Below are 13894 nucleotides of genomic sequence, written 5' to 3'. Positions count from 1 at the left end.
CTCACTGCACCATCTCTGATTAAAGTGCTTATACCATTTAATTAAGATTGTTTACAAATATAACAGAATGGCTACAAAGCGATTTTCTTACTTTAAAAGCAGTTGACACATTGGGAAATGAGAGAATTACAGTAGTTGTGAAACAGGCAGTACTCAGTGAACAACATCAGTTCCCCTGTCAGCCCTTCTTTATTCCCAGATGTTTAGCCAAAGTCCTGAGCTGTCCTACCCTCTAGTAATCACTACAGGACAGCCTCCTCCACCCCAGCAGAATGTTGGCTATACTCTAGCCAAATTCAGAGTATATCAGATTTCTAGCAGAAAATCAATTGCATATCAGTGTACTATAGTCGTTTTAAAAAAAGCAAAAAAGCAGAAGGCCATCAGGCAAGATCTATGCTGGACTGCTGGTGTAACCCTGCAGGGGAGAGCGGGAGCACGATGCAGCGTGGCCTCCGCGTCCTCCCCAGCAAGGGGTCTCTCGCTCTGCCCCAGGGGGGCTCCCCCGGCTGCAAGGAGCCAGGCGCCCACAGGAAGCTGCTTGGAACTACCCCCTCGTGTCACTTGTTCTACTGCCCTAAATGGCTTTGTGCGTCCCCACCCCCCAGATTCTGGAAGAAGAATGCAGAGAAACTGGCCCTTACAGAGGCACTGGGGTTCTATACTAGCTCAACACAACTATGAGAGAAGAAAGGGGACACAGAATGGGTGAGCAGACATTGTCACAACGGTGGTGGGTGTTTTGAATACTGGATGGTGTCCAGGGCAGCCCCGATGTCATAATCCTTGGTCTGTAGGAGCCTGGTGAGCCAGCCGCCTTCATCAGAGAACCCCATGGATAGCATCTGGGAGAGGGACTCAATCAGCCGGGGGTCAGCTTCTGCCAGAGAGAGTAATGACAGCCATGAGAAGGAGTCACTGGGCCCCAAATGTGACCTGCATGTTGCAGCATCCTGTCCAGCCAGCAAGTACCCAGGGCCTGCAGGGCCCGGCCCTTTTACAAGGGCTTAACCCTCACAGGGACCCTCCAAGGCAGGAACTGGCAACCTTTTTCTATAAAAGGTCAGAGAATAAATATTTTAAGCTGCTTTGCAGGCTATTCGTCCCTGTCACAACTACTCAACTCTGCTGTTACAAGCATAAAAGCAGCCCAACAAAATGTAAACAAATGATCATGGCTGTGTTCCAGTAAAACTTACATTTATGAACACAAATTTGAATTTCATCTAATTTTCCCATCTTGACTTTTTTCCAACCATTATAAAAGGAAAAAATCATTCTTGGCCCATAGGGCATAGTTTGCCACTCCCTGCTTTAAGGCAGAGAAGATAAATACCGGTAGCCCAAGGGCTAAATTTGGCCCATAGAATGGGTTTCCACTTGAATATTGTTTTAAAAGTCATTGCCGTGTGACAGTGATGAACCAGAGCAGGGTGTGAGTGGCCTCTTTTATTCAGTGTGAGTTCTCCAGGCTGGCACACTCTCCACCCAGCCCTACTGCTTCCACACCACCTACTTTACACGGTGGCTTCCTGCCTGGCTCCTACCGGAGCCTTGGCTATGACCCCTGATCCAAGGTCAGCACTTTCCATGAGGAAACAGTAGAGATGGACCCCGAGTCCAGTTTTACTACTGCATGGCAGTGCCAAAGCCAGCACCGCCACCACATCACATCTGCCTTCGTAATTCTGGGTCTGGATGTTAAGTTTTAGAAAGCTGAGCTTATTTACTAAGGCTCAGTATAGACACAGAGGACAAAACCAACTCCCAATTTTCTCTTACGTCAACAGACAAGCCATGCAGTACAGAACATAATGTCTTTCTGTGTTGCTAAAAGCAACTGATAGGATGCTCTGAACGGAAAAGATAGAAATACAAAATACTTGAAATCTCTTGCCTGGTGGCAGATGTGGGTACAATGCAGCTTCCTTCAGCCCTGTGGGTCCTTCCTGGGAAGGGTCCAGAGAGCTTGGCCCTTCAGATTCAGGCATCTGTAAAGACTGGAGTTCACCTGTAGACGGGTCCACCTCTTTTGAAGACAAATGAGTCCAGTCATCATCTCCTCCTGAACAGTTATCAGACTCCATCTGTTCCTGGAACAAAACCCCCCATGAGCACAAGGACAAGGACAACAGGCCACCTGACCACAGCCTGGGAGAGTCAGGGCATGGAGGACTGGCAAGAGGCTTTTGCTTCAAAAAGTTCTAGCGGAGGGTTCACAGAACAACTTAAATGCCGCCGACACCCTGCAACAGAAATGGGTCCCTCTGGCTGTGTGAGTGCCAGGGAAGGGCTGTGCTTGGGGTGCTGGGAGAAGCTCTGGGCGGCCACAACCTGGGGATGGCGTGGGAGGGTGCTTGCCTCAGGCTGACCACCTGACTCCAGGGTGATCTTGTTCACTTGCTCCACCAGAGACTGTGCCATGCCCTCCACGTCCCCGTCCGGCTTGCTGGGGTTGGAGCAGCAGCTGCTTGGCTGAGAGCTACACTTCTCCTCTGGGCTGGAGCTGCCTGGGGAGGTGGGTGTCAGGCGGCTTCTCTTTCCTCCATGTTCCACGTCAATGTCAACTTCAATGCCTGGAAGCCAAGGAGAAAACAAAAACTTGATTAATAGCTAGCATCCCAGGTGAGCTTCAGAGCCAGAAAGTCCATAAACAGACCTTGTTTTCCCCTAACCATGTAGAACATTGGCTGCACAGCAGGCAGGGCCAGGCCCTTGGAACAGGGTGAGAGCCAAATACCACATGTGGCCAGTACCACCTGTGCCACAGTGGTGAGGACCACATAAAGCATCGCACTTGCGTGCAGGGGCCTATGATGTGAAAACATGCACGCTGAACACGCCAATTTTGTTTAGGCAGGCAGACAGCCCGTGCACGCTCTGTGCAAGGCCCATTAGGCTGCAAGCACTGGCTGGCGTATCTACCTCCAGTCTCTCATACTCTGGGGCACATGCTCACTGAGGGGAAGGGAGGGCACAATCACGGGGGCTATGTATTTTTAATTTCTCAAAGGGCATGCCCATAGCTTAGAGTCAAACAATTTTAAAAGGCTGTAGAATGGATAAACAACAAGGTCCTACTGTATAACACATGGAACCATATTCAATATCCTGTGATAAACCATAATGGAAAAGAATATGAAAAAGGATATGTGTGTATATGTGTGTGTGTGTGTATATATATATATATAAAAAACTGAATCACTTTGCTGTGCAACAGAAATTAGCACAACATTGTAATTCAACTATACTTCAATAAAATTAAAAAAAAAAAAAAAGACTATAGTCTTCTATAGAAGATTCCCAGTCCCCCACCACACAGCCTGGCCCACTCCCCAGAGACAGCTTTCAAGCCACAAATGCTCTTTCTTTCTTGACTGCTCAAGTTTACTCTGGAAGATCAACACTTTACCACCCCTTCCCCTATCCTTTCAAAAACTCAAGTTTTGGTAAAAACAGCATTCAGTGTTTACATTAGTGCCACTATATAAATATTGTTCTTTGCTGGGCTAAGTACTGGCCTTATTTACTCATAGAGTCTTTCTGTTTCTGTAGCAGTAACAATGTCCTCCTTTTCATTTGCTAACTTTCCCCATATTCTCCCACAGCTTCTCTATAGTGTTTTCTACACAGGTTACGTGTATCAGATACCGCATCCGTTCTGTTTTTCCCCTGGAGACCACCCCTGGCGGGCATGGAGCTTCCAGCTCCAGCCTGGACAGGCAGCTCTCGGGGCCAGAGGCACAGCTACACCTTTCCTTCCATCCTGGCAACTCCTCTTGTCACTCTTTCATGTGTTGGGTACCATTTTCAAGCACCTCTTTCTTCATTCTGGGCTTATTTCTTCATTTTGACCAGAGGGAGGGAGTTCAAGCCCAGGTAAGATGATTAAGACCCTTGCATTCCTGACAACTTTGTTCTGCTCCCACACGATCATTTTAGTTGGGTACAGAATTCGAGGTTGAAAAACCATTTTAGATGAGCCTTTTGAAGTCACTTGTCTTCCAGCTCTTGCTGTGCTCCTTGAATTCCCAAGCTTTTATAGCAACCTGGAGAGTTTCCAGAGTCTCTCTTTATCCCAAGGGTTCTGACACTTGACAATAAGCTTTGGTATGGGGTCCTTTTCTTAGTCATTGTCCAAGGCATTTGGGGTCCCTTTCAATCCAGAGGTTAATGTCCTTAGTGCCAAGAGACTGTCTTGTATTCTTTGTTCATTTCCTCCCTACAGTTTACTCTGTTCTCTTTCTGGAATTCCTTCATCCTATATTGGACCTCCAGGATTAATCCTCAAATTATCCCATCTTTTCTCTCCTTCTGCCTCTGTTTTGCTTCTAGAATATTTCCTTGAGATGATCTTAAAATCTGAGACTTCTTTTGAAGTTGTCTTTTTTCTTTTTCTTTTTTTTAATTTCCAAGAACATTCTTATTCTGTTCCTTTATGTTATCATTTTTATGGTATCCTGTTTTTCATGGATACAAATACTTTTTTGTATCTCACTGAGGATGTTAACATTCTCTTCCCTATTAAGTCCTTCCTCAAGTTCCTTCTTTCCCGTGCATGGAGGTTTTCCCCAAACTGTTGGTGATCCACAGCTGTCTGATCCTAACGAGGCACTAAGGAAAAGATGATGGGAAGCACTCTCCATGGGGCCAGGGCCGTCAGTATTTTCCAACTGCAGGGTGACGGGGTGCCCAGCCAGGCACTGGGATCCTAGATGGCAGAGCTGTCAGATGCTCCTCTGGTGCATTCAGCCTCTCCTGAGCAGGGAGTCCCCAGCTTCTGCTGGACTCACTCTCATTCACGATGCCCAGTTTCAGGCTGGTGCCTCACCCTGCCCTGTGTCCCTAGTGTCCCCACCTCTGAAGCTTCCCTGGGTCAAGTGCTCCAGCAATTAAATTAAACACCAGGTCTCCTGCAAGGGTTGGCAAGGGCCAGCATCTGGCTGACTGGGACTTTGAAGTCTCTACATGATCCTTAATAGGCGTCTTCAACCCCTCCCCTTGTTCCACGGCCTTCTCTGGTCCCTGCACAGCCGGTCTTGCTTCTCAGTGGCATCCCTGTGCAGGCACATACGTTTCTGATGCCTCCACTCTGTTGGTTACTGTCCTCCATCCACTTCCCATCTTCCAAAGTTTGATAACTTCATTTTATCTTGTTCTCTATTACTTTTTTCTCTTGTTCTTTATCCATGATGCTTTATATATTTTTGTTTAATCCCTTCACTATTACTTTAGTGGAGTTTGAGGAGCAAGCAGAGATGAAAACAGGCTTACTTAGCTACTGGTGCCCCATCTGCAAAATTTAAATTGTTCTTCTTCTTCCATTTCCCCCACAGCTTTTCATTAGGAAAGGTTCAAGCAGTCAGAAAAGCTGGAAGAACAGTACAATGAATACCCACATACTTTCTCACTTTTCTAAATGGGTGAATGATGTGACGCTTCTGTAAATGGATCATTGAAATTTTTGAACTAGGGTTTCTCCAACTTAATGATAATCTAAGACTTCAGGGCTTACAAGACTGTACCAGTCTCTGCCATGCTGTCCCCAAAGCCTCTGTGTGGGGGCATTTATGGAAGACCCCATGATGAGGAAGGGCCCTGCTATTTTCCATCCTAGGTGTTGGTGACTGCGACCTCCACCCTGGGCCTCATGGTGTTGCTCAGCTGGCTCTCACAGCACCTACCAAAAAAAGGCCTCAGGTTTGCACTTTAAAGCCACTGACTCTCTGCACACATTGCCCTCTGGGAGGTGTTAGTGGTTACGTCCCCTCTGGGCCCAGGCTCTGGGAACAAATGGTCCCTTGTAGGCAGTTAGCAGACTAAGTCATCCTGTTAGTTCCTCATAAGAAAGGAAAATACCTGTAACTCCAACAACAGAGTTTAACCCATTCCTCGAATGGCTCTTGTCAATGAAAATTACGCAAAAGCATATTTTATTGAAACTTTTCTTGTTTTGTAGGGTTCCAGGCTCCTCCCTAGTTAGTAGAAACCAACTCCATCCACTTCAAAAGATCTGAAAAGGCCTTAATCCTTATCCCAAAAGACCTCTGAGCACTTGTGTCCTGAGTGGGGAATCCAGGTCAAGTTCTGAAACACTTCACAAGCTCAGATGGGTCTCGGGATGGAGAGCAAGCGTGACGCAGAGTCTCCTGGGAAGCCTTCAGAACACACAGACCCCAGGCCCTACCCAAGACCCACTTACCGAATCAAGGGACCTGGGACTCTGCACCCTTTTAAAGTCCCCTGCCTGAACCTAGACTTGGTATTGTGACTTTCAGGTCGTCTCATTCATTCTTTTAGTGAAAAATTTTGTTCTTCAGAATAATTAGTTTTAATAGTTTCCATACACCAAATTATATACCAAAAAACCAAAAAAAAAACCCCAACCCTTTGTTGGTGATTCTGATGCTCAGCCAGAACCACTGTCCACTTATTATCTTCCAGAGAAAAACTTCCCATGGCCCCTAAGTAGCAACCCATTAGTTGGAATTTCTTAAAATTCTACTATGTCTTTCACTATGTCTTAAGTGAGTGGCAGGGTTTAGGGATAACCTATCTCCCAATTATTTCATCACTACTCCACTGTTACCCTCCTTAGAAGGCATTAAATATAGCAATTCTTTTTCCTCACTCTCTCAAGAACCTTTAACTCCAGTACAGAAACCATGTGTGAATTGAGCTATTTCATGTAGCAGCAATACCGAGATGTCACTGCTGCTTCAAAGCTACTTCAATGAGTGTGAACAGAAATGGTCTCAGTTTGGAAGCAATGGCAGTCATGCTCTGTGAGCCACAGGGTGGATGGCGGGTGGGGTTGGGCACCCTCCTACAGCATTCTTTCAGACATGGACACAACTTTTGGACAGACCAGGTGGGCACTTCCTGCCACTGCAGTCACAAAGATGAGCTCTCTTCTAGTCCAAGATCATGGATTCATCATAATCACCTTCAGTAGCTGATTCTCGCTGCCAAAACACAGCAAGTGCTTTCTAAATTCTTGGAGCTTCTGTCCTCAGGCCGGGCACACTACAGAGGCTCATCCACCCAGACACCTACCCTGGGCCTGCGCACTGGGAACCTGGCAGCACACAGAGAACCTTCCTCCCTTACTCCTTTCTCTCCGGCACCGGCACAAGCCCAGCACTCAGGAAGCGCCAGGAAAGGTTGGGGGTTGCAAAAAGGGAGGAAAGGCAATATGGCATCTCAACTAACTACTCACCCAAGTCCTTGAAGAAACCCCAAGACTCATATTAGGAGAAATACAGACTGGTCTTCTCCCAAAGGACAAACAGGCAGAAGATGAGAGGCCAGCCCTGCAACTGAGCCTGGTCACCCTCCCTAGCGGGATTACCCCAACCAAACGTTGGCTGATTCCACACTCCGTGTGGAAAGCTCAAGAATCTGTCAGGGAATGCAACTTCAAGTGGCCTGTGGTGCAGCACTTGGCAAAGTTTGATATGTGGCAACAAATCCTTACTGGTCTCAAGGACACATCAGCTGCCGCTCCTCTGCAGTATCCCAAGCGAAAGCCACAAAACAGCCACCTACACACTGGTTACCAAAATGCTCTGCTGATATCAAAGGACGGACAAGGCAACCACTTACCCAGAGGGCTGAGGGCAGCTGCCACACTCTCCCCTACATTCTTGAGGAAATTCACACTGGGATCCTCCGATGGACCAGAAGCTTTGATTTTAAAAAACAAAAACAAAGATACACTTAATGCAAAGCATGTCTCTCAATGACTGATACCTGTCGCAGTCCTGTCACCTTCATCCCAGGAGCCCTGCCCCCGGGGCCTTGTCCCAGCAGCCTACACTCCAGTGCTTCCCTCTCTTCCTCCCTCTCGAGGCCACCTCCTGGGCCCCTTCGTCCTTCAAACCACTTCCCCTTCTGCTCCCCCTTCATCTGTGTTCCTGGTGCGTAGGTACTCCGCAGGGGGCTCAGTACATACAGTATAAAATATTATTTACTCGAATCAAACATCCCCATCTTTGTCCCTAAAGATGAAGTGAATCAAAGTACACAGTAAGATTAATAAAATCAGAATAAAACCAGAATCCAAAAGTTCAGAATGCAAGCTATATGTAAGTTTTTAACTTGGGGACTGTGTTTTAAAAGACTCGTGCAAATTTGGCTCTCACTTTCCTGACAGCTAGCATAAAAGAGAAAGGAGTACACTGCGGAGATGCAGGTGCTGGAGGGGGCCTCCCGTCTGTACGTGAGGACCACCTCAGAAAGCAGCATGAGGAGGTGGGCAAGGGCAGGTGCATTAGTGGCCTTGGGCACTTAGGTGCCTCAGTTTTCCCACCTGTACAATGGGGATAATGCTCCACACTTTGCTGGGTTTTGTGAGGACTAAATGCCAGGAATGGCCATGAAGTCCCAGCCCAGCCATAGGCACATAGGATTTCAGGACACAGGGAAGGCCCTCCAGCTCTGCCAGCCCTCACATCTCGCCCTTCAGAGGCCAGCAGATACAAGCCTCACCTGATTCTGCAGCAGGGCCAGGGTGGGCATCCCCCACTCGAGGAGGACGTGGGCTCCAGTTCCCCGGTGGGCCCATCTCCCAGCCAGGCCACCCAAAGTGCCCGTGTTTCAGCTTCCGGAGCCAGCGGCTGTGAGAGAAGCCCTGGGGAGGGGTAGACAGAGGGGCAGGGTGGTGCCAGGTCAGGGGGCTCCTGCCACCCTGCACCCACCCCGAGCCCACAGGGAGGCCCCACTCACCTCAGAAGGGTGCCCGAAGGGGCTGGGGAAGGCAAGCTTGCTGTGCTCCCTGTGCATGCCCTTTCCCTCGCAGACGGAGCATAGGTCGTAGTCAGGGCAGACGCTGCACTTGTAGCGGGTACCCACCACTGGCCCATTGCAACCATCACAGATAACGTTGGGGTGCACCATGTTTCGGGGCACCTCCTGAGCACACGGGGGTCGGTGGTCCCGCCGGCACTCCTTCTTCTCTGCAGGCAGGGCAGAAAGCCATGACACTCTTTGTGAGCCACGTTAGACTCCTGCTTGTCACCACTATGGGGCCATCACAGTCAGCAGGTCCCTCACGCCACCCTTCAGACACCGAATCCACGCGAATTCACTTACTCAAGTGACAACAACAACGCAACCTCAGAGCCTGCTAGGAGGTTCACAGTCCCTGTGCCTGTGACCTGGGGACGAGTGGCCCAGGCAAGAGCAGAGCAACAGAGAGTTGTGTCTGCATGGCTCTGGCCTTGCCCCGCACTAAAATAAACCCTCAGCTCGTGGGCACAATCAAGAGTGAACCCAGGGACTTCCCTGGTGGCGCAGTGGTTAAGAATCTGCTTGCCAATGCAGGGGACACGGGTTAAAGCCCTGGTCCGGGAAGATCCCACATGCCACGGAGCAACTAAGCCCGTGAGCCACAACTACTGAGCCTGCACTCTAGAGCCCACGAGCCACAACTACTGAAGCCCACGTGTCTAGAGCCAGTGCTCTGCAACAAGAGAAGCCACCGCACCGCAACGAAGAGTAGCCCCCCCCTCGCTGCAACTAGAGAAAGCCTGCGCACAGCAACGAAGACCCAATGCAGCCAAAATTAAAAATAAATAAATTTAATAAATTTTTTTTTTAATTTATTAAATTTTTTTTTTTTTTTAATGTGAACCCAGAGACCCTCCGACCTCACCCCCTGTGGTGGGCATGTACTCCTTTTTCAGGCCAAGCACAGCGATAACTATGGCCCTGTCTTAAACAGCCTTCAGTCTCCTCACCCCTTCTTTAGAGGAATGTCTCCATAACCTCAAGCCAGTTGTACTCAACAGGGAACACCTGGCTTCAGGCTGCCCCTTACCTTTAATGTAAATACGGAAGATGTCATCCTTCACATATGACATCGCCATCTTCAGTTCCTCGTCACTGGAAAAGGCAACCAAGTCCCCGTCCTCATCTAGATTGTTTAAAAGACAGCAAGTGAGCACCCAGGGCTTCTCAGTTGGACACCACCTGCTGAAAAGGGCTGAGGCCAGCACGAAAGGGGCACTTGCAGGGCTATAAACTGAAGCCCTCTTGTCTGAGCCAGGGGAAAGCAGGGCTGAGGCCAAACTGCCCATTCACTCTGCCACTACCTGGAGAGTAAGTACTCCAACCTGGGCCCTGGGCGCACACGAGAGGCAGAGTACGTGTGTGCAGGCGCAGCAATGGTAGCACCTGGCACTCTGACTCTGCGCCAGCTGCCCCGTCAAAGAGGTGCTGTCTCCATCCACATCCAACCAGACCCAGCCCCCCATCAACTGTGGGAGATCCCCATCTGTGACCTGCTCCTCAGGGGTCCAGCCCCTCCAAAGGCCTTGGACCTCTTGTGGCTTAGGAGAGTAAAGTAGAATACATCTGCCTGCTTCCTCCCCCAACAAAGCTAAAATTATGTATTTATACGTAGTCTCCAGTTTTTAGATGTTGGCTCAAATGGTTTAAAGCATCACCATGCAAGACAAACCACACCATACATCTGCAGGCTGGTTCAGGTCTATGGGTCACCAGATGCAACATCTACCATGAAAACAGGGGCTGTGTCAAAAGGTGGAAACAACTCAAATGTCCATCAACTAATGCACAGCTCAACAAAATGTGCTGTGTCCATAAAATTGAATCTTTCCCAGCCCCAAAAAGGAATGAAATACTGATACATACTACAACATGGATGAACCTTGAAATCATTATGCTAAGTATAAGAAGCCAGTTACAATAGACTACATATTTTTACATGAAATGTTCAGAATAGGGAAATCCACAAAGTAGATTAGTGGTAGTTTAGGGCTTGGGGTATGGGATGATGGGGATGGGAGGATAGCTAAAGGGCAGCGTTTCTTTATAAGGTGATGGAAAGGTTCCAAGATGACTGTGATAACGGCTACACAAATCTGTAAATATGCTAAAAACTGTACACTTTAAATGGATGAATTCTATGGTATGTGAACTGTAGCTCAATAAAACTGTTATTTTAAGAAAAGGTGGAAAAAATCCAAAAGAGGGGATATATGTATATGTATGACTAGTTTACTTTGCTGTACAGTAGAAACTAACACAACATTGTAAAGCAACTACACGCCAATAAAAATTTTAAAAATAAATAAGTAAACAACGATCTACTCTGAAAATAAATAAATTTTAAAATTTGGGGCCCTGGCAAGATGGCAGCAGGCCTGAGGAAGGTCCTAGCACGGGCCCACCTACCGGCAGGCCCGCCTCCGTCCCAATCACAACAACCTCCCCCAACCCCACCCCCAGCAGCCACCAGTCTTGCCACCGCAGCTAGAAACTGAGCTGGCTCCTGGGCTCTGTCGCTACACCAACACTTTTCAACAACGTTTTCATCTGGTTCCTCTATCCACTGCCAATGGGATGACGTCTGGACTCCGCCTGGTCTCGGGCGTTCTGTGGTCCGCCCCCGATCTCCCCTCCCAGCCGCCGGCCCGGAACTCGCGGGCCAGGCCGCACAGCTGAGTCCTCCTCCCCAGCCGGCCCTTCCTCCTAGTCTGCCGGCCCAGGCTCTTCCGGGTTATTATCACAACCCCCACCTGGCACTAGGAGGCCCAGACTCGGCAGCAGCAAGATGTCACTGTAACCTGAGTGCCCCTCTGACCACCCTGTGCCTGCTCGCGAGCCGGTGAGGACGTCCCGGTGCGCCTTCGCCAAGATCTGCAACATCATGGCGGGCGGGGGTGGGGGTGGGGGTGGGGGAGGAGGTCTCTTACGCCGCCAGGCCTGAGATCCGCCCGGAGAGCCTGGCAGCGCCTGACCCTACAAAGGCCGGCTGTAGTCACCACTCCTCGTCACCAGGATGGCACCCGAAGCCGAACTAGGGACCCTCGCGGGCCGCCGTCCACCCAGCGAGCAGCCAGAGCAAACCCCCGCAGACGCCACCAGGCCCGACGAGAAAGAAGGGGCAGCCACCCCGCCGGCAGGGCAGGACTGCGTCACGACCCCGCGCCGCTGCCTTAGGGCGCCCGGCCCGCTCACCGCGATAGTGAGCCTGGAAGCCGCCGGGCCGTAGTACGGGGAACAGGGCGGCCACCCGGCTCAGCAGCCGCTCGCAGGGCCGGGAGCCAGCTGTGGACTCAGCTTCCGCTTCGGGCTCCGGGCTAAAACAGAAGCTGAAGCGGCGGATCTCGCGGGCTGCGTCCTCCTTGCCCAGAAGGTAGGCCTTCACGGTGAGCGACGCCATCACCGCGAGTTGGGAAGCAGGAGTGGAGCCGTTGAGTAGCCGCTCAGGCGTGCGGCTTTTGTAGGGCACGCTGGGAGCCCCGCCCTCCCCACTTCCTGGGGGCGGGGTCTGAGCGCGCCAGGTCCAGCCCTTGCCGCCAGGCCGTCGCGCGCGAGCCACCCTGCGGGAGCCCCAGACTCACTACAGCCTCCTCGCCGCTGGGACCCCCTCATTGCCGCCCCCTTCCTCATTGCCCCTAATGCATCAGGGACCCCAAGAGGCCGGCCCCGCAGTCCGACATCTCGGTCTGGCGCCCGCCTCTGCACCTAAGGAAAGGGACCGGCCAGGGTCCCACCCCAGATCCCTTGCAGGTCTGGTCCTGGCCATGACTCAGCAGAGCAGAACCCAGGCCGCCTGGAGATGGCCAGTGCAGGAGGGAGGTGGACAACAGAGGCCGGAAGCCAGGAAGTTCCTAGGCGCTCAGCGGGCACCGCCAGCTAGAACAAATTGGCTCGCGAGGTGCTGTCCTGACCTTGCCACTCTTGGCAGCCGAACCCATTCGAAGCCATCGGCTTTTCAGGTGGCAGCCCACTCCACCATCCCCAGCATCCTCCGTGACTGCCCCTTACTGAGTTGAGGGACAGACCCCCAACTGAAGCCTGAACACCAGAGGAGCTCCCAGTTTGATAGGGGTAGGGTTGAGAGGTGCCAGAAGAGCACAGGATCTTCCCATCCCCACCTGACTGGAGGACCTGCTAAGACTTCCTGGAGCCTCAGTGGCCACCAAGTGTTCACTGCAGCCCAAGAGACTCCCCACTGGTGCCTGGACACCCACTAGTCAGCCGGTGGTGCCCAAGGGCCTGAGGGGTCTCAGGTCTGTTGGCCTCATGGGCAGCCCAGTACTTAGCTCAACAGCCCCCAGCTAGGGACCCAGAAACAGAGGCTTTGGGCCTCTGTTGCCCACTTCCTTCCTGCGCTGGACATCTCTGGCTTTATGTGACAAAAGTGACCTGTTCAAATGGCCTGGGGGAAGGGGGTTGTTGGGGGTGGGTGTCTTAGAAGAAGGTAGGCAGGAAGGTTATGTCACCCTATGAATCCTCCCAGATACGGTTCTGTGAGTAGAAAGTCAAACCTACTGAGTCAAATTCATGCTTTTTCATGGTAGGGTTTGTGGAAGCAGGTAAAACTTCAAGGGATGGGGAAACCTGGAGACCACAGGAAGGTAGGTTGGATTTGGTTAGGTGCAAGGGGGACTTGCTTGTGGAAACACAACAGGGACCTGTCCACAGGTGTGGCTTGTCCTTCACAGAGAGCTCCAGAGCAGCCCTGTAGAGAGGACAGTCCCCTCTCAGGCTTCTCTCTGCATCCCTGCTGTAAGCCTGGGAAAGTGACCCTATCTGCGGGCTGCCCTACAGACAGGGTCAGGGGACAAAGAGGGAACAGCCTCCGCTGGGCGGAGGCTGCAGTGGCCCACAGGTACCCCCCGTGTGATTCAGCAGCTTGGGAGCCACTCAGCCCTGGGCAGGCCAGGCCAAGAGCCCAGCTTCCTGACCCCAGAACTTCGTCATCCCCATCTGAGAGCGTGGGGGGTGCACAAGGAAAGCCCTGTGGCTCTAGGGAACCTCAGGTTTCAAGAAGGACTCCAGGCACAGCCTCTGTCTAAACAGGCAGCTGAGACAGAGGCCGCCCCTAGGAACACATTTGCTTTCTTGCCTTTTGACTCCG

The 13894-nt window shown here is 51.0% G+C and overlaps 1 protein-coding gene and 1 long non-coding RNA gene across 2 annotated transcripts in view; one reads left to right on the top strand and one right to left on the bottom strand.

The window, feature by feature from the left end:
• Positions 1 to 14: 14 nt before the first annotated feature.
• Positions 15 to 12246, bottom strand: SQSTM1 (sequestosome 1). Its single transcript, XM_082453579.1, has 8 exons — positions 11986 to 12246; positions 9821 to 9916; positions 8728 to 8957; positions 8491 to 8632; positions 7606 to 7686; positions 2362 to 2576; positions 1898 to 2093; positions 15 to 880 (listed from the first exon to the last, which is right to left on the bottom strand). The coding sequence occupies exons 1-8, from the start codon at positions 12188 to 12190 to the stop codon at positions 723 to 725; spliced, it is 1323 nt and encodes a 440-aa protein (XP_082309705.1). The 5' UTR covers positions 12191 to 12246; the 3' UTR covers positions 15 to 722.
• Positions 2583 to 13894, top strand: part of LOC309656771 — a 115051-nt gene continuing 103739 nt past the window's right edge. The window contains exon 1 of the long non-coding RNA XR_014261506.1: positions 2583 to 6508. This is a non-coding gene — a long non-coding RNA (uncharacterized lncRNA). The remainder of the gene's footprint in view (positions 6509 to 13894) is intronic.

This window comes from Balaenoptera physalus, assembly GCF_965194825.1.
Source record: "Balaenoptera physalus genome assembly, chromosome: 3".
Lineage (NCBI taxonomy): Eukaryota > Metazoa > Chordata > Mammalia > Artiodactyla > Balaenopteridae > Balaenoptera > Balaenoptera physalus.
Note: the sequence above shows the minus strand (reverse complement) of the source record. Positions and strands in the feature narration are given on the sequence as shown.

Bases quoted from the DNA above. Each gene is read 5' to 3' on its own strand.
- SQSTM1 (XM_082453579.1), bottom strand. From the start codon at position 12,190: ATGGCGTCGCTCACCGTGAAGGCCTACCTTCTGGGCAAGGAGGACGCA. The intron at 8,633-8,727 runs GTGAGTGGGGCC...ACCCCTCCCCAG, and splicing joins CCTTCGGGCACCCTTCTGAG to GGCTTCTCTCACAGCCGCTG. The intron at 7,687-8,490 runs GTGAGGCTTGTA...TTAAAATCAAAG, and splicing joins TGGCCCTGCTGCAGAATCAG to CTTCTGGTCCATCGGAGGAT.